Source organism: Myzus persicae, unplaced genomic scaffold (genome assembly GCF_001856785.1).
Source record: "Myzus persicae strain clone G006 unplaced genomic scaffold, MPER_G0061.0, whole genome shotgun sequence".
NCBI lineage: Eukaryota > Metazoa > Arthropoda > Insecta > Hemiptera > Aphididae > Myzus > Myzus persicae.
The window spans coordinates 1610907-1631365 of record NW_019100469.1 but is presented as its reverse complement, the minus strand read 5'-3'; the positions used below and the strand labels follow the sequence as shown (position 1 = coordinate 1631365).

The following is a 20459-nucleotide window of genomic DNA, read 5'->3' as shown; positions in this document are numbered from 1 at the left end:
CACTGGGTCAAAAACCTTGAACAATTTATACAAGGTTTCTCATAAGTGGTTATAATTGCAGCAGCTTAAAAATATTGAAATCATATTAATATAATTTTTTTAGTAATAATTTAATGTTAAAATGTTGTCAAAATTCTTCAAAATTACGAACATTTGAACTTACTGTATCACCTACTATGGGAAAATAAATAACTAGCAATATCATCATAAAATATACTTATTACTTAGTAATAAAGGATAACACAGACCTTATTTGTTCAAAATCGTACAATGATTACAATGATTTTTTATCATTGAATTTATATTTAACACATGAGTGATGGCATCCACTTGCCCACTTTTTTTTCGTAGGAGTCATCGAATCGAAACCAAACCTTTTTTTGTTGACTTATACTTAATAGTCACTAATTATTAGTCTTTACAATTATATAATAATTTAGCTTTTATGAAATATTTGTACATTGTTTTCAATACCTATTTTATAATATTTAATTTCACGGATAATTTATTAACGTTGGGTTTGGGTAGGTACTGAAACTGTGATGCACTATTTTAATAACAAAAATATTCGAACAAAGTCAATAATATATACTATTTAGATAGGTATTTAAAGTAATTAGTAATGGTAAGTGATGACTGATGACAACAATTAATGACAATTGACAGCAGCAGTGTCCTTGTCTGACTTGTCCTCTGCTCCTCTTTAAACCGTTGAATGTGACATTGTGACAATAATTTTTCTGTCGTAGAATCCTAAAAAAGAGAATGTAAAGAGAATTGCTTAGAATACTAAATAGTATATTATTATTATTGGAAAAAATTCCGGTTTTCAATCACAACAATACAGTTAAATAAGTCAATATTGTCAATACCTACTATATATAATATACCTAAATACCTACTTGGTTACATATTATATTCAGTAATAATAATATTAATAATTTAGGTATAGTATTATGATATTATATGTATTGGGCGTTCTTATTATGCAATAATGTGTTGGAATAAAGGTATTCAATCAGATATTATCAAATATTAACATATACATTAATATATGTATAGGCATAGAACACTAGTGTTCTATGGTATAGGTACCTCTATATGGTTTTGAATATGATTTTTTGAATTTCGTCTTACTAACTATGTAGAAGAAGTATATTATCTAATAACAAAAATAATATGAGATTTTCATCAAAAGGATGGCGACTGGGCCGTAGGTAATTCGCAAGCTCTGTCGATAGGTAGGCACCTACCTCAGTATATATATTTAAGTAGGTATTATTACGAAGACCGTCGGCCGATATAGCTCTCTTTAGCATTTATTGCACAGAAAGAGTTAAAGCTCGAAATTGAGCTAAATTATACCGTTGTGCAAAATGTCTTTAAAATCAAAATCGCTGGTCTCAGACATCGATGTTTCGGGACCCCAATTGTAGCGGCATCGTTTTTTAGGGGTAGCGGTGATTGCCGGGAGGGCGTGTCCTGTAGTAGCCGCGGAGTGGTTTATGCGATAATAATATCAATATTATATAATATCATATTTAATAAGCATAATAGGTATTAGGTAATTCTATTATATTATTATGTATGTCATGCTATGTGGATAATGTCAATAATTATTGCTCAATGCTCAATAATTTATAAAAAAAATCATAAAGCGACGATGAGACTACGAGAGCGCGACTTGGTGTTGGCTGTGGGGTGAGTCATAGTATTCGCATCCCCACCTCTGCCCAGCCCTGACGACCGACAAGCGTGCACCAGGCGCCGGTGTCAGACACTCCGACCTCACTAGGCAATAGTGAAATACTGCAGTAGTCAGTAGTCACTACTCGCTACATCAGTGACCAGTGTATTTTCAGCTGCCGGTGGCACGTCAGTCGTGTTCGCGCCACCTTCTCGACCGTTATAGCACGCGCATCACATCGGTGGTCGGTGTCTGATTTTTCGATACAAGTCCTAGAAGTCGTCCTCAGAAAACATGCCGAACATAATTAATGAGGTGAAGTTGGACTTCAAAGACGTGCTTCTCAGGCCGAAAAGAAGCACACTGAAGACCCGGGCTCAAGTGAGTGTTGCATACAAATTTATTATAAAAAAAAATCGATTTGTGTAAAAAAAAAGTACCTATGTGACAAAAACTACAATTTTGTTTTCTGTTGTAGGTAGACTTGTTCCGACATATTACGTTTCGTAACTCCAAGCGCACTTATCAGGGTATACCGATGATGGCATCCAATATGGACACTGTCGGAACATTCGAAATGGCAGCTGCCCTGGGAAAAGTAAGCATTCAAACAATAATGTGTTGCTTGTTAAAGTCATACAGACAATTATTTATTGATAGTAATGAACTATTTATAATCCAAAACAAAAGTTTTACATTTAGACACACTACATATTTATTTTCTTTCATCAATTCATAATAATATTGTTTTTTTTTTGTAGGTATACCTACCTATTTTTTATAGATATTTAAATTCCATTCAGTATCAAATGATTTAAAAAATGTTAATTATTTGAATTTTTTTTCATTTTTCACAACTACAGATTTATTTAGCTAATAACAAATTATTTCTACAGTTTTATTGTGTTATAGTTTCATGATATATTGGGTAGAGTATTAATGTTATACTGAATATAAAATGATATCACTTTTACTAAATGACCATCATTGGCACTTTAGAAAGGTAATTACATTTTTAGTAATTACTAAAATCTAACTTTCTATGTCTTTGACCTACTTATTTTTCTATCCTTCTATCATAATAATAATAATGATATTTTAAAACACCTCTTACATTTAAGTTTATAAATAGAACAAGCTAGAGTAAAGCAAGAACTGTCAGATGTTTCATTGGCAACTTCACAAAAAATATAAATTATTCAATTTTATTCAAATATTGCTATTGTTTGGTTAAAACTTATAAATATTGTAAACAGATATGGGTTTCAAGTTTTTAGTTATATAAACATAAATCAGTATTCTTTTATTTGCTGTTGGAAATGTCTTCTTTTTTACATTAAATAGGGTCTCAATTATATACTAATTTGCATTTTTATTTTTGGCTTATTAAATAACATTTTTGCTTTAATCCTGTCTATAAAGTATTCTATACGTCAAGTTAAAATTATTTTTATACTTATACTGTAGGTATCAATAAATAATTAAATACCCATATTATTTCTTAACTTTTTACACTATGAAACAAAATTATGACCCAATAAAATTTAATAATTTTTTGATTTTTGAATTGGTAACTTTTTAGGCTAGGTAAACCATAACTCATAAGCCATGAAATCTTTACAATTTAGTTTAGCTTGTTCAATTTTTGGTTAGTAAAATATTTTCCAAGGTAAAAGATATACCTATATTTTTTTTATTTTGTACTTTTTTTTAAAGATCTCAATTTGACTTTTAATTTTCAATTACCTATTTAAATTGTTTGCAATTTCATGAATTATTTTACTAGTTTTGAAAAATAATTCATATATTATGGCTATTTTTATGTACAAAGAAATCTTAAATGAAAATGGTTAAATAAATCATTATACACAAACATAAACAAATAACATTATTACCTGTCATTATGATGCCACATATTAAAATCATAGTAAATTTCAATTAACTTAAGTGTTTATTGCTTAAAACTATTTTGATTTTGAAATTTGTACATCAAATAATATTTGTATTAGTAATAGCTGGAAGAATACTACCTATTTATTATGATTAGTTCTATAATTCATTAATAGAACATTTAAAATGTAATTATTGATGAACACATTGGACCTATCACTATCTTTTATTAGATTTTTATTAGTAAAATAGTATGGTAGGTATATCAATTTTGTATCGGAACATTAATTATAATCATGATTATAATTTTCACTTCAAAACCTTGTACCTTCTATAAAAAACATTGAAAATTGTAAGCCAGTTTTTAATGATCTATTATAATTGATCAGCTCCCATAAATTAAAATGTTCTAAAACATTGTGTGTGACTCAAACTACATTGATTTTTGTTGCAAGTTAGTCAATTAAAAAGTTAGGTCAAATCAAATCAATTCTGGCAAAATAGAAATGTAGAGTAATCTATTAGTATTGACTTATTAGTAGATATTAAATTAGAATAGTAAATAGTAATGTGTTTTTTTAGCTTTGTGCTTACTTTGACAGCTCAATATAATGTTACTTTGTTAAAATACATCTAAAAATTATATTAATGTAATAAAATATATACCCAACAGTTAAATTTAACCAATTAAAATTTTTTTTCCTATAGGATTTTAGTTTAAAACATTTTAATCACCATCTTTATTATCTTTATTCAACCTATAACAATTAACAATGTAAATGTATTAATCAGCACACCTATCCCTGTGTACCAATGTTTGTATGTATTATAACATGCTATTTGACTTTGGCTCTACTACAAAATATGTATAATTATTAATCATATTATGATATTTGATGTTATGAATTTAGGATTGCAATTAAAAAAAAAAATATGTTCCTCCATACTAAATAGCCAGTATGCAATGCAATAGTAGACTTTAGTTACCTATAAATTAGAATTATTCAGTATCAATAGTGCTATGTAGATACTGTATTACTAATTACTTTATAGTACCTATATACTGTTTACATAATAATAATTATAAATTATACAATGCAATGAAAGTTTAAATACCCACTCTATTATAGTTATAGATTTATACAATTATTATAGCTGAAATGGGAAGCCTAATATTTAGGTAGTCATAAATATATAAAGGTACTAAATATATATTTTTAAATTATAGTTATTTGAAATTAAAGAAAATAATAATACAATACAATACAATATTTTGAAGACCTCAATTGTATGAGTAATAACGTTTTACAGGACAAAATAAATAGGTAGGTACTTGATTAATACCGACATGATTGTTATTCATATTATTCTATTTTAAATGTCTGCGAATTGAAATATAATATGTAGAAAATCTCGTAAAATATCAATACCTACTAAAATATGCAGTTAATATTTGTTAATCTTAAAAGTTATAAACTTATAAGTTTATAACACACTATTGTGAATCATGAGTCATGGTCGTTATCATCGTTTTGACAACGACTTCGCTAAAAATCGTTATTTTACGTTCATAATTCGCATGCCACTACAATAGCAGTTTCGGTGTTTCATTTTAGTACTTGTCTATATTGCATGCAATAATAAAACAGCTTAAAAGCCTGGTACAAAACTGGTACGGTTTACGTTTAGAATATACAGTCATTGCTTATGTAATTTTCCTATGAAATCTATACATCTTTTTTAATGCGGGTACTTGAAGTTGCTTTTAATATGTTTTTTAATTATTTTCTTGTTGATATTATAATATAATGTATAATGTATTATGTACATATATTATTGTATCATGAAAGTTGTTATTTATGTTGCATCAATTTGTGATTATCGATTTGACAAATTAGCAATATGCCAATATGTAATAAATAATCTGGTTTCATTGAGTTCAATTTAAAATATCTATGCCCTATGGTTGTTTAATAATTACAACGTAATTAAAATTTATCAAAAGTCTGATTTAGCTCGGAATTATTATTACAGTATACTATTTGTATTTGTGCTTTGTACACGCGATTCGGGTTTTCTCTGCGCGTTTATTTAAAATAAATAAATAATTAAAATTATTAATAATTAATTATCTTCGGTAGAGTATTTACAAGCAATTTCAAACTGATTAATGATATGATGTGTAGGATTTATTTATTTATTATTGTAAGTACTTACATAATAATTATGTTCACTGTTTAAGTTGTTTTAAAAATAAAGGTCTTATAATGTATAATAATTTCATTTCTTCGTTTTAACTCGAGGTAAAAATTATGTAAAACCATTCAACCAATTTCTTTAGTATTTAGATAGTACCTATATCGTTCTATACTCAATGCCAGTCAATGCCAATAATATCACGTGATCGTTGAATTAAGTACCTACATAGTATAATTCGTTTGATGTATCTATTATGGATTGGCATGTGTCTGTTTTTAATTGTTATCATGATATTTGTAATATTATTATTTACTATGATTGGTGTATATATTTTCTTCTTTATTATGAACAATGAATTATAATATATATTATCCACGTGATCGACTGCAGCGGCAGAGAGATAATTTTGTTTTAAATGACTCATCAATATTATTACCTATATTATAATAAAACGAGCATTAATAATATTATTGTCTTGCAATTTTCTTCAAAATATTGCATAATTTATTCGATCGATTCAACTAAATTTTACTTTTCTTATTTTCCACGTGACGCCGTGACCCTAAACGTCCACACGTGTCCATGGGCCCAGGCCATAGCTGACACGTAGGTTAATTAAGTTAAGAACATACTATTTTTAGAATCATAAAGAACAATATATTAATATTACACATTAAAACGTACATATGTAATTTAAATTCTAAACGTATCGATAAATGTATTGGTTTTTATGTGATTGTATTTTCTATGTCTCAATGTCTGTCATCATCTTTGAGAGTAAGTAGTAATAATGCTTCATTTTCAAATTTGTTTGCGGTTTCTGATTACAAATTGGATCTAGTTAGGACTTATTGGGGAATCAAATATCAATGGTAATGAAAATTGTATTTTTTGGCCTGAAGACACCTTGAACGTTTTAATCTTCAATATTTAAAGAAATTATTGGTAATAAATTGGATATGGATAAATGTCCAGTACTTTAAAAAATAATCGGAAAGAACTAAAAAAAAAAAATGATAGGATAATGAGAATATTTACGCAATATCATTCTTTGATAAAATCGATTTATTTTTGTAATCAAAATATATTGCAGTAGATACTTAAAATGTTCCATCAAATATTTGGAATAGTATTTTGAAGTCTTTATATAATTTTCTAAATATGTTGTTCTTTTTGTGCTATTTTACAGATAAAATGTAATTTTATTTAGTATTTTTTCGATTTTTTTCTTTATCAAACAGCTTGGAAATTTAAAAAAAGGATCCTCATGGATAGTTCTTTTAATAATTTAAAATTACCGTAAATCTTTGAAAAAATTCAAAAAATGTTTATTATTTTGTACCTAGTTAAAAATATATAGGTACAATTTTAAATTTAAATAAGTAAATCCTCAAGATTCTTCCTATACATGGTTCCTCATACTTTGTTTTTAAAGCATTTTAAAAATATCAAATATATACTTACATACCTGTTACGTACAATTTTTCTTGTTGACGTTTGATGTTCAAATTTGGACGAAATCGCATGTATACTGCAAAATAGAAATCAACCATCGTACCTATTCAAAAAATATTAATCATAGGGACTTGACACTTTTTCTTAGCATGCACGTCGCTTAATGTTTATTATAATTGTTTATTATTTGTTACACACAAAACGCAATGCAATTTTTTCATAATATTTAAATTAGTTTTAAGCTATTTATACCGTATAATGGTCGGTAGTTGCGGCCCGCGTATTGACTTATACTTACTATAAGTAATAACTAATATTTTATTATATAATATTAGCTATGTTATTGGTAACAATGTACCATTTTGTATAAATAATTGGTAGGTTAGGTACTAATAAAATTATGAAACTGCTATAGCAGTACGAAAATATTTTTCAGGACAATCTGCAGTACCCATTAATACTTTGGTACAGTACTTACACAAATTTGTATTTTTTCTCGATCATCAACAAATTTTAAAATTAAGTTCAGTTTTAAAAAAAATAATTTTAAAGTATATTTCAAAATTTTGCGTGAATTAACGAGTTAGCTTATTATTGTTTCTACGTGCGTACTGCTTAAACTAAATCACAGTTCATTTATTGTAAATTTTTTTACATAGAGATAATGTCATTGAAAACAAAGTATTAGACTATTAGATGTAAACCTATAGTATCAAACGTATTACAAATTCACTGATCACTACAGTTATATGCTACTAAAGTGTGTTCGAAGATGTAGTAATATCTCTAACTGTTAGTAATTCTTCCAAAGTTTCAACAATTGCTTGATACATTTGAAAAAATTCTAATGTGCCATCATCATACGTGCATTGTATACAAATAAGTCAATTTAGTATACTTAGAACAATTTATTTGTGTACCTACCTACTGCTTTTTAATACATTAGTTATCATTGCCAAACTTTTAATAAAATGTCCCACAGATTTCATTTTACCTACCACAATTTCTTATATTATGTTGAATATTATACAATTGAGAACTATAGGCACAATGTTTATACGTAAAGCGCTGCTGGGTGAGTTTTCCCGATACCTAATCTTGTATTAATTATACACCATTAACACGAACACTCATAGCAACATGGTTATCATATCTTTGACCTACCATATTATTATATTTAATGTCTATTCCATGATGCATTTCATTGTCTGTAATATAACTTATGCTAAATTTTGATTAGTTAAACAATGAACTGAGACGTTAATGGGACCGGAAACGGGAATTAACTTTTTTTTCTTAACTATGTTTTTTTTACGGTGCTAGCAAATTGGTTTTGTTAGTATGCATATTAATATATTTTTTAAATACAATAACATTTTTATTCTAAATTTCCATCACTATATATAAATCTGTGTATTTTGAATTATCAAGACACAGGCATAGGTACGCTTTCGCAAATAAATCCTGATTTCATTATTTTATTTATAATGATCATAGTATTTCACTACATTTCTCAACCAGCATTTTATTGGTAATTTTCTAATGGTGGAAGTCTATATTTATTTGAAATACAAATTGGACACAACTGTCTTTGAACTTAACATTGGCCATTAGATATTCGGATCTTAAATCCTGAAACCACTTATACAGTTATACGTCTTCACCGAAATGCTTAGAAATTATTTTCACTAACATTTGATACATAATATCGATCATTTAAATATATTTTTTTACAGATTCCAACATTTTAATTTCAATATTTAATAACTATAAATGTCTTGTCTACTATATTTTCCACCACATATTAAAATATTTTCGTCTTATAAATAATATATTTTTCGATTTAATTTATGTTTAGCATGGGATATTTACTACAGTTCACAAATACTACGAACCTGCTGAATGGTTAGAGTTTGCTAACAACAATAAAGAAATTTTACCACACATAGCTGTTACTTGTGGTATAAATGACCATGAATTTGAAAAACTAAAAAATATATTGGAAGCCGTACCAGATATATCTTTTATCTGCCTCGATGTGGCTAACGGTTACACTCAACAATTTGTGGATATTGTTCGGAAAACTCGTACAGCATACCCACAACATACAATAATTGTAAGTATTTTTAAATAACACAACATCAATCACACATTGTAATATATTAATTATTAAGTAATTAATAAAGTGTTTATTATTGATTGATATTAATTTTTTCCATGTTTCAAAAATTAACATTTATGGCTATAATAATTATATACCTACCTAATATATACCCGTTTTTTGTCTTACGGCTGTTTGCCTGTATCGCTGCTTATGAATTACGTCCCGAGTTTTTCTTGAGCAGTTGAGCACGTCTGAATTGCGTCCACATTACCTGTGATATCTTTAATATGTAAAGAATTACCGTTTCTCCATCCTGGCGAAGTGATCAACTGTTTCACAGATGATTTAATATCTATTAAACCGTTCTATGAAAACAATTGATATATTCACTGATTATATATTAGAAACATATATACTACCGGAATCTAGTTTCCCGCCTTCATTTTGGGTGAAATACTCGCCTACTACTATGAGAACTACAAATAGTTGTGAAGTTTTTCATTCTAAGCTCAACGCGATGTTTTATACAAACATTTTTCAATTTATCGATACTCTGAAGTGGTTACAAACTAACGTTTATATAAAACAACGAAGCATTAACTAAGTTAAAAAACCGCACAACCTCGGTAATTAATAAGAACAATTTTTAAAACGAGCAATGGCAAAATTTCAATAAAAAAATTGGTAGGTTTGAATGAATAAAACAGCTTTTTTAAATTTTTACCGGTACCTAGTATATTTTTATAAAGTTAAAATTACAAAAAAAAACAAAACAAAAATAATATAATAAGCAAAAACAATATTTTTAACCTACCCGTAGTAACTATTTCTACAGACAGTCCTAAGTTTGTATAAAAATGGGAAGGGAAATATTGTTTAGTTTTTATAATATTCGAGACCCAATTGATACCTATGAAAGTTAAAAAAAAATCGGGACGCAATTAGTATGACCCCCCCAAAAAACCCGTCACGCGATTCGGAAGAATTTTTGCGGTGGGATGCAATTCGTATACAGCTGCCTGTATGCTTGAAACCTAACCTGTTATAGCGGTTTGGGGATGTATCCAACTACATTTGGTGAGCTTAGCCAAATTCTTTGCCACATTACGGTTATATTTTTATTATATTTTTATTGCCGTTATTTTATTGATATTTAATGTACAACGTAATTAATGAATAATTATTTTTAGGCCGGCAACGTGGTTACTGGTGAAATGGTTGAAGAATTAATTTTGTCTGGTGCTGATATCATTAAAGTTGGTATTGGCCCTGGATCAGTATGTACCACACGTATTAAGACGGGCGTGGGCTATCCTCAGTTAAGTACGGTTATTGAATGTGCTGATGCTGCTCATGGTCTACAAGGACATATTATTTCTGTGAGCATCTATTGATAATTACCTTAATATTAATTCTGTTTCATTGACAATACACATTACACATGAATCAATACAGTATTTATTTGTTGAAAGTATAATTTGAATTTAAAATGTTTAAATACTACAGGATGGTGGATGTGTTTGTCCTGGAGATGTCGCCAAAGCATTCGGTGCTGGAGCAGATTTTGTTATGCTTGGTGGAATGCTAGCTGGACATGATCAAAATGGAGGCGAATTAACTATTAAACCAAATGGTACTAAGTGTAAATTATTTTATGGTATGAGTTCGTTAACCGCGATGAAGAAACACGCTGGTGGTAAGGCAGAATATAGGTATGTTGTTATTATTAGCCTTATGTTGTATGGACATAATTATTAATTTAAATATATTGATTACCTCAGAGCTGCAGAAGGGAAAGCCGTTGAAGTACCATACAGAGGTGATGTAAATGATACTATTCTTGATATACTTGGTGGACTTCGTTCAGCATGTACCTATACTGGAGCTCATACATTAAAAGAGTTGCCTAAGCGTGCCACATTTATTCGATGCACTCAACAAGTGAACTCTGTGTACTCCAACATAACTACTCGAGAATAAATAACATTACTGTCCCATACTCTTGTATAATGTATATTGTATAATTAGGTACATAAACCTTTTAACAAAAAGGTATTTATTTACCTAATACAATATGGTATTATACTCAATTATTGGTTCTATAGCATAATTTATTCCAGTCACATTTTACATTACCTGAGCGCCTGTAGAATTTAAGACTGTATTTTTACAGGATGTTTAATAATTTTTTATTTTTACTAATGTAATTTCAATTTTGTGATAGAAATATTTTCTCATTGTTATTAATATTATTTTACTATTCATAATCAATCATTAGTTACTATAGTTAGTGAGGTTAACATTTAATTATAAATACAATTTAGGTTAGTTCTGGTAATTTTAAAAGTTTTTAAATAATTACAATTTTTTCTCAGTAGTTTGGTGCATAAAATATTATACTTTATTTATTTATTATAGTTGTTGATTGACCTAAAAACCAAAAAATAATTAAAATGCTACTCAATGTAAGTCTATAACTGTGATGTGATTTTTGTTTCTATATTTGGGAATATCTTTAGTTATATAACTTATAAGTTTTAAAAATGTGTGTAAAGATGTATTAGTTACCTATGTTTATCTTTTATTGGTTTCTAATCCTATTTAAGATCTGACTACAATCGAATAATTTAATGCTAATGATTAATAATTATTAGACAATAAAAAAAAAAATGAATTTGATTTGAATTTTGTACAATTATTTGAGAACGTCTATATTTTACTTGTTTTTTTATCAACTAATAAACTAAAATTTGATTTAAATTGTATTGAATAGTTGTTCGATATTATAATAGTATATTCCAAAAAACATCTAAAATGTATTAGGTACTTACATTATTACAAACATGTGGCCTACATTTAAAAATAACTAGATATCCTGTCTGGCATTGATTCAGCTAAAGCTTTGTTTTTTTTTTATAAATAGGTATATTTGTAAAAAATGTATATGCCATGTTTGTAATAATTATAATAGTAATATAATATCTATATGTACCTAACTAATAGCAACCATTTGAATTGATAAAAAATATTTTTTTTTCGTGGGCTAAAAAAATTCAGGCTTGAGCTACCCTCTACCTACCTATAGGGGTTGAACAAATATGCTATATACACACCCTTCAAGTCTCAAGTAATTTTTTGATATGAATTTTATTGAAAACGGTCTTGTTGTTTTGACTCTATTAACTTCGGATAATCTAACATAATAACATAATCAAACCTAACCTACCGCCTGTACCTATAGGTATAACCTAACTTCGCCACTAAAAAAATTAGAAAATATAAAATATAGTTCTGTATACCCATTGGGGTATCATGGTTTTAGTGTACCTTAGCTTACGGGAAAATTTTCGTCGGTGTTCCTCGCTTTGTGAACTAATTCGACTTATAAGATGGACGATTTGCATGCGGCTGCAGCCATGATTGGATATAGGTAGCACATGGTATAAAATATAAATCGAAAGTGCTTGTTCCTATTCCCGAATAACTTATGGTGACCATTTATGCTCAAAAAAACCTACTAATTTCTACTAAATAATAAATATTAAAACTATCACTATCATAATCTGTAAGAATGTAAGATGTTACCAATGGCAATCGTTTGTAAGCAAAACATGTTTTTATCGTAAATCTCAAAATCGCGATGTCGGTGCTACATTATTTCCGAAATTCAAATTAGTAGAAGTTTATGAACAACGAAACTCGTGATTATTAAGGCTTTGCGACTGTTCAATGATTGTGTAAGTGTATTAACTGTCTAAGGCGTATGATAATTGTTGAATAAGTTCATTGGTAGAGTGGATTTGTTAACCTATGAAATATTCAATCATAGAGAGAGGCCTAAATTCTGTGATGTTACAGGCTTAATAACAAATAAAGCATTTTTACTGCGAACTTTGAAAATAATCATCCGGACATTTCATAGTGTACGCAGTACGCTAGCTGGTCGGTAGGTACCTACATATTAATGCCATAATTTAAAAGTAGGTACCTACATACATGTGTCAATGTGTCATAATTACATAATATTTTACCATTTGTCAGGTTGGAGTGTTAGACTTAAAATGTGAAATCGATCTTTACATCGAATACTTAACATTAAAAAAAAAATAATAATTGTTACTACTTTGTAGTTGTTGGTCTTGCTAGTAAACAAACTCAAAACGCAACTACTCAAGCAATCTAATATAGCAGCATCCACGTACGTAGTAACTAGTAGGTAGGTATGCAGAAACTTTTCCTTTTAGAGTTCAGATACTCATGAATCTATTATCATACTGTAGCCAAGTAGGTACCTAGCTATTGCATTTAAGAATTTTCGCTACCCTGTCTTCCATTACAGTCTTGTCGATCAAACGTCAATTTTGATGGACTCCGAGATACTAAGAAGGTTTTCACAAAAATGTATTAATCATTACCATATTGCACGTGCGTGAAGTTGGCCCCCCCTGTCTTATTTCGCTTATAGCGGGCAGGGAAATGATTTGCAAATTCTGAAAACCAATTTGCAAATATTTGCAAATTATTTGCAAAATTAGTACATAATTTTCAAAAAAATCGGTCATGGTGGGGGGGCCAACTTCACGCACGTCCATATTGCTTCTATTTGGGTATCAATCATTAATCAACATATTATGTTTCTTTTTCAAGGAAAGTGTACAAATATATTTTGTATGTAAAAAACAGTGTAGTATAAGTTAACATCATTACATATCTTATATAAAAATTATTGAAGGTATTCTGTGATTCACATTGTAACTTTTGAATAACTATCGATCGGGGTAATACGAGTTATAGGTACCAATAGATTCGTCGAGCCTTGAAGCTTAGTTGGAGTATGATTATAGTTTTTTTACACCATTATAACCCAAAGGTAACTGAAAGGTAGCTCAAATCTTAATTTTTATTTTGCTTATCTATAGGTTATCCATTGGTTAGGTAGATACCTAATATTATGTGTTTATTATTAGTACGATTATCTAGTAGAAATATTCCATATACATTGCATTGGTTACAGGTTATATATAATAAAATATTTATAAATTTAAATTAAAATTTGCTTTGGATGATGAGAAAATTTACACAAGTTTTGGGGTTTCTCTAAACTTTGGAGTAGCAGATTAATAAAACGTGATTATTTTGAGTTTCCCGGTTTTTTCCTTTTGTATCCACTGTATTGTGGCCTTTGCCCGTCCGGTGTATCTTAGATGTTGGTGGTTGGATCTACCAGCTGTATCTCATAAATTTCTTGATAGGTACTCTAGATGTAAGAACTTAGGTCTAGATCACTTTCCCTTGCGCTATCAATATTGCTCAGAACTAAAGACGTCAAATTCAAAAGATCCAAACACAATTGACGGAATTATCATACTAGTGATAAAGTCAAAAAATGAGAACCACATTGTAAGTATTATTACCATCTCACATGTCGGCCATGGTCACCAAAAAGATTAAAACTAAATGCTGTTTATTAGTTATCACTTGAAAACTTACTTATTTGTCTCATTTTTGTTTAAAATGTTCGTATTTGTCCTAATAATGTTTGTCCCTTTATGGCCTCTAATAAAGAAATTATAACAAATATCTTCTTGGACCTCAAGCATTGATCGCTAAAATAAATACCAATTACTGGTGCACAGCTAGCGGTGATGAAGACATGAATACACACGACGTGTTGTTTGACTACAGAAATTGAATTTACAAAATAATGTAGGTATCATTGGGTAAGTAATCATTAGGTAAACCCTAAACATTTTATTATCTATTGAAACAATTAAATTTGGAATGTGATGTCCATGTTTTATTTTTTAACTGTGATGCTGTACCTACCTATTGGTATACCTTGTAAAAATTGTCGTTACCTGTTTTGTATTGTTAAATATTTTATGAAAAAACTTTGTTTATGTGCTTAAGAGGCCGTCACAGTAAAAGTAAAAAGAATACAACGCTCAAGAGATGATAGTGTCTTATTTCTTCGATAATACCTAGGTATAAAATATACCCGAATTTGTGATTGTAATACGAGTATAACAATATGTTTACATCTTAATTTATAATAATAAAATCATAACTCACAAGGGGTTTTGTTGGTGACAATTTCGCCCACACCACTCTGGCAAACGCAAAGAATGACCATTATAGGCACGGATTTTTACATTCACATGACTCTATTATAGTCGACAAGGCTAATCGCTATAATCAGTCATCGTGTTGTGTGTAGTTAAGGTACTACAGTAGAACGATATAACTATGGGATTTTTTTTGTGACATCGCTGAACTTGATTTGGTAAGTTATTGAACACAATAATTGTATATTACAACTTATAATAATAATATATTTATGAAGATATTACATTGATATAGAGAAATATTTTTAAATAAATAAGAAATAATGGATTAAAATCGTCTCAATAGTTTATTATAAATAATTATTAAATAGAAATTACAAAACTGTCCACCTCAGTGTAATAAAATATTTTACCAATTTTGCATTATACATTTGGAAAATTAAAATCGAAACACTTGGAAACTTGTAATTGATCGTGTATATAATTTTGTTTTCTAAGATAATAATACAACTTATTGTTTAATTATCATATATTTGTATCAACACATCTTATTTCTAGATAAATAATTATGAAAAAAGTCAGAAGCAACAACAATAAATACGATTTGTGCAAATAGTTATGGCGTGTATATTATTAATAAAACAAGTAATACTTCAGCTATAATAAATTATGAATCGTAGTAGCTAGTGTAGGTAGGTAAACTATGAATTCACTATAATTGAAACGCTGTATCGTAATTAATAAAATAAATACTTTGATTTAATTTCAATATACAACCAGTCACCAGAAGATTTGTCAGAACGTGTACCTATGTACTGTTATTTAATATTATTTTAACATTTAAAAGTAGTATAAAAAATGATGTTTTTGAGAAATTAAATTGTTATGGTTGAGATGTTGTATGGAATTATGAAAGAATAAAATAATGTTCGTTAAATGTAGGTATATATCTATAGGTGGGTTTTTATTTTAAAGCGAATTGCTTCTGACCTCTGAATATTAGACGTATTCCTTTATATTTTTTGTTATTACAAATTACAATTGTATTTATTCTAAAACTATTCCACAAGTAAATAATTTCTTTTAAATCTCGTTACTCGTACATTTCGCGAGAAAGTTTAAAATTATACAATCTTAATACAACCATAGTAACAATAAGCTATGACATTTTTTTAATGTGTACTAAATATTTTGCTAGTTAAATGCGTACAATATAGAGGAAAAAACAAAAATATTATCACCCTTATTCAAAATTCGAATAATTAATAAAAATGTTACAATCTACGCACAATTATTATTATTTTTTTTTTACAACATCGATTGATGTACAACTTAACATTATTGTTATTACTTATTATTATGTAATATTTAAGACATATGTGATTATTATTGATATAATTACCATAAATTATTAACACATTTATAATAATTGTAGTTATATTATAATAATATACGAGGAAAAAATATACAAGCTATTTGCAATTCATATGCGTCTAAATCTACTTGATACCCGATACTCCGAACTGTATGAACGACCATGTCGTGTTCATCAATATAAAAATCACTAAATAAACAAAACAGTAACAAACCGATAGATGTTCAAATAGCTTAAGGTCTAGAAATGTGTTTCAGATGAGTGGAGAGTGTGAAAGTGACAAACTTAAAATAATGAAATTATGTAGTGTAATTACAAAACACGGCGTAAATAATATACACAACGTTTGGATATGTGTATATATTATATTATGATATAATGATATGATTGAAAAAAATTACAGAAGAATCAGCTTTGGAAGATTTGGCATACATATACAAGTATAATATCCTTCGTATTGTTTTTCGTGTGCATTTATGCATTAACTTAAAAAAAAAAAACAATGTAAGAATCATATGGAGAAAACGAATCGATTAAGCTTATATGCCTACCTATATTATAATATAGGCGAACACCATATTATAATTTATAACCTTATATGTTATTCAAAGAAAATGCTATAAACTTACGTAAAACAATACGAAAAATATACCCTTTAAAATGAATTAATAATTCCTACGCATATTAGCGAGTAATACGCACACAATATTAAACTAAAGTCTAAAAAATAGTGTCTTATTCGTTGGCCAGTTTACACCTGGCTCTGAGCAATTCGTAATGCCAAGACTAGGTTTATAGGCCTGACCAAATTGATCAATAAATAAGACAACAAGTGCTTAAAATAGTTTATGGGCCAAACACGGTTGGTGACTATAATCATTTATCAATTAGGTATAATATTTTAGTGTTAGACTGTGCATCGTGCATGTTATATCTTGTTTAGACCTTAAAATATTTACCATTAACGTATGTTAGGGAACACGAGTCAAAGGATTGTACTTATAGGAAAATCACTTAAGCTTAAGTACATGACGTGATAAGGTTTTAGATTAGTTTCGTTACGAATTGTGGCCATCTGTAGAATATTGGTGTCATCATGATTTATTATAACGATACATATTTTGAAATAATTGTATATTATTTGTTTCAAACAGTTGAACCAACCAAGTAGCTCTTAAAATATCATTCATAGGGAATATTTTATTGAAATAAACACGAAGGTGTAAAAATATGCGTTACATTTATATTTTTTAGTTATGGATTTGTTTATTGTTATTAAACATTTGAAAAAAACACATGTTATTCAGTATTTAGGTACTATTAACACTTTTAGTACCACTGGAGAAAATAGCCATTATTCGTACCCATTTATATGGTTGAGATAACTTACGGACATTTTAAATGAATTATTTGTAAAAAGAAAAAAGACAATTTCCCAAGACCGTGTTTATATTTTATTTTTTGAATTCTGTATTCAAAGACGAAACATTTTCCAAACCACTTGATACGCGTTATTAAATTATTTTAATTTTAATTTTAATATATTATATTTTTTTTTACACATGCCGACACTTTTTTCATAATGTTGCTTGGTGTCATGTAAAAGACCAAAGAAAACGACGATGAGAAATATGAGAGAAAGAGATGAGCGTAGTTACTCAAGTGAACGTGAAAACTCGTGAAAAACGTTTGGTAAGTTTGGAAACAATAGAAAAGAAATATATTACAGTTACAAAAAACTACCTTAATTTGCAAATTAATTTATACGCAATACGTAATAAAACGTTTATTTGCGTACAACTACTATCTAACAATATTACATGGTCCCCGATTCTGCTGGCAATACAAAATACGCGTTCTAACAACATTTTATAAAAGATAAAATGAATATGTTTACGAACGCGATCGCAATAATAATGACAGTAATGGTCCCTTAAAACCATCATCATTATCGTCAGAATAATGACTGTAAAAACAACAAATAAAAAAACGCGTAACGTTTAAAACGAAATAATAATTCAAAACCCATTTAAAATTAGATGATTATAGTATTAAATTTAAATTAATATTATGTCTAGTATCCAAGAAAACTACTACCTATCCGAGCCATGAAATATCATCGTTAATCAATAATTCATCATAATCCTCTGGCATGTCGTTGTAGGTAGTAGTTGCACTCGGATTAACGTTATTCCTACGACTTATAGTTATATCAATATTTTAACTAAATCTTATAATTATTTAGCATCGAATTATGATCAGAACCGTTTTCAGAGTTTTTGCTCAAAAATGAATTGCCCACTAAAAGACAAAACGAGGCTTACATAGACTTCTGATGTGATCTAACTACCAATATTTACACAAAAGCACGTTTCTGCCGTTCTTGTGAACTTATCAACAAGTACTGTATGAATAAGTTAGTTTTCTGTTTACTTCCACAGTCGTCTCTGGAAATTAAATGATTAAAATAATAAGCTGAACTTAAATGTCGTGTTTTTTGATCAGATTGTAATTATTGCAAACTTAAATCCAAAAGCTAGGAATGGTGTTGAGGATTTCTCTTTGATTGGTTCGGTCAGCCTTCATATGATGTTAATACAATAAAAGGAAAAAAAATAGCAATAAAAATATATAAAAAGACAGGTAACATATTATGAAAACATGTATACGCTACACGCCGATAGGGATTTGATCGTTTTGCCAAGGTTATAGGGAAACATTTCTTAAAGAGAGATTTTTGTTTTGCAAAACATAATGATATGAAAAATACAAAATGTTCCTAAATAATAAAAAAATTATTTTTTTTTTTTTTCCGAATTCGAGATTAGAGCACGTGTAGGTTTTCACACGACTTCGACTTGGAATCTCTGGCCCACACCTTGCTTAACAACCCTTTCACCCGAAGGCTGGTAGACGTTCGGGATCCCCTGTATTTCTTGAACGTTGGCCCGCAATTTCCCAACGGTGACTTGGAGCGTTTTCGCATCGATGAAGACCTGGTCACTCCATGTTCCGGCGGTTGGTCCAACTTCAATCGTATCTGCGTCAGTATGCCAACCAGTAATTCGTCCACATTGAAGTTGATGATCACCGATGTCTCGATGAACTTGCAGTCATACCGAGTGGCCATCTGTTTGCCAACTAAAAAAAAACAATCATTGTGAATATACATTTGAATTAGTAATTGGTAAATAATGGAAAAGTGGGTTTTTTCTGGCGAAAAACAACATGTCATCCAATGGGGTCATTGTATATTGTTAGTATATTGTTAGTATAAAGACGATCGCCATGTCTATTAAGTTATGACTAACTAAACGTTAGGGGGGTAATATACTGATTTGGATGGAAATCAGAAACTTATATCCATCGTTAGTTTGTATATTATTCTCAATCCATTTTAATTTCTCCCTGAATCAGTTATCACACATATTATTATGTATTTATGTATTATTATTGTGTTTGATCGGCAATGATTCACTCAAAAAATATAAACATTCGAAATCATTTTGTTCCTACTAGGAAATTTGTGTATCACACTAAAATATTTACTGTTTGTCTGATTATATAATCTGAAATTATATTTGAAATTTTTATTAGAACCTAACTATTTGCTGAGATACATATCCAAAGTTTTATACGGTAAGTATAATGGTGCGACTAACAAATTCAAAGTAATTTTGCTTT

At 28.6% G+C, this 20459-nt stretch overlaps 2 protein-coding genes and 1 long non-coding RNA gene across 3 annotated transcripts in view; 1 reads left to right on the top strand and 2 right to left on the bottom strand.

Moving 5' to 3' along the window:
* Positions 1-477: 477 nt before the first annotated feature.
* LOC111037676 lies at positions 478-2275 on the bottom strand. Its single transcript, XR_002604905.1, has 2 exons — positions 2128-2275; positions 478-753 (listed from the first exon to the last, which is right to left on the bottom strand). It is a non-coding gene; the product is annotated as an uncharacterized LOC111037676 (long non-coding RNA).
* Positions 1825-12020, top strand: LOC111037595 (GMP reductase 1-like). Its single transcript, XM_022320290.1, has 6 exons — positions 1825-2068; positions 2166-2285; positions 9090-9347; positions 10526-10714; positions 10842-11047; positions 11117-12020. Exons 1-6 carry the CDS (start codon positions 1982-1984, stop codon positions 11313-11315), a joined length of 1059 nt encoding a protein of 352 aa, XP_022175982.1. The 5' UTR covers positions 1825-1981; the 3' UTR covers positions 11316-12020.
* A 5221-nt stretch (positions 12021-17241) lies between these two features.
* Positions 17242-20459, bottom strand: part of LOC111040196 (putative mediator of RNA polymerase II transcription subunit 26) — a 210855-nt gene continuing 207637 nt past the window's right edge. The window contains exon 11 of the mRNA XM_022324040.1: positions 17242-19916. Within this exon, the coding sequence (XP_022179732.1) occupies positions 19600-19916 (317 nt within the window). The 3' untranslated portion in view covers positions 17242-19599. The remainder of the gene's footprint in view (positions 19917-20459) is intronic.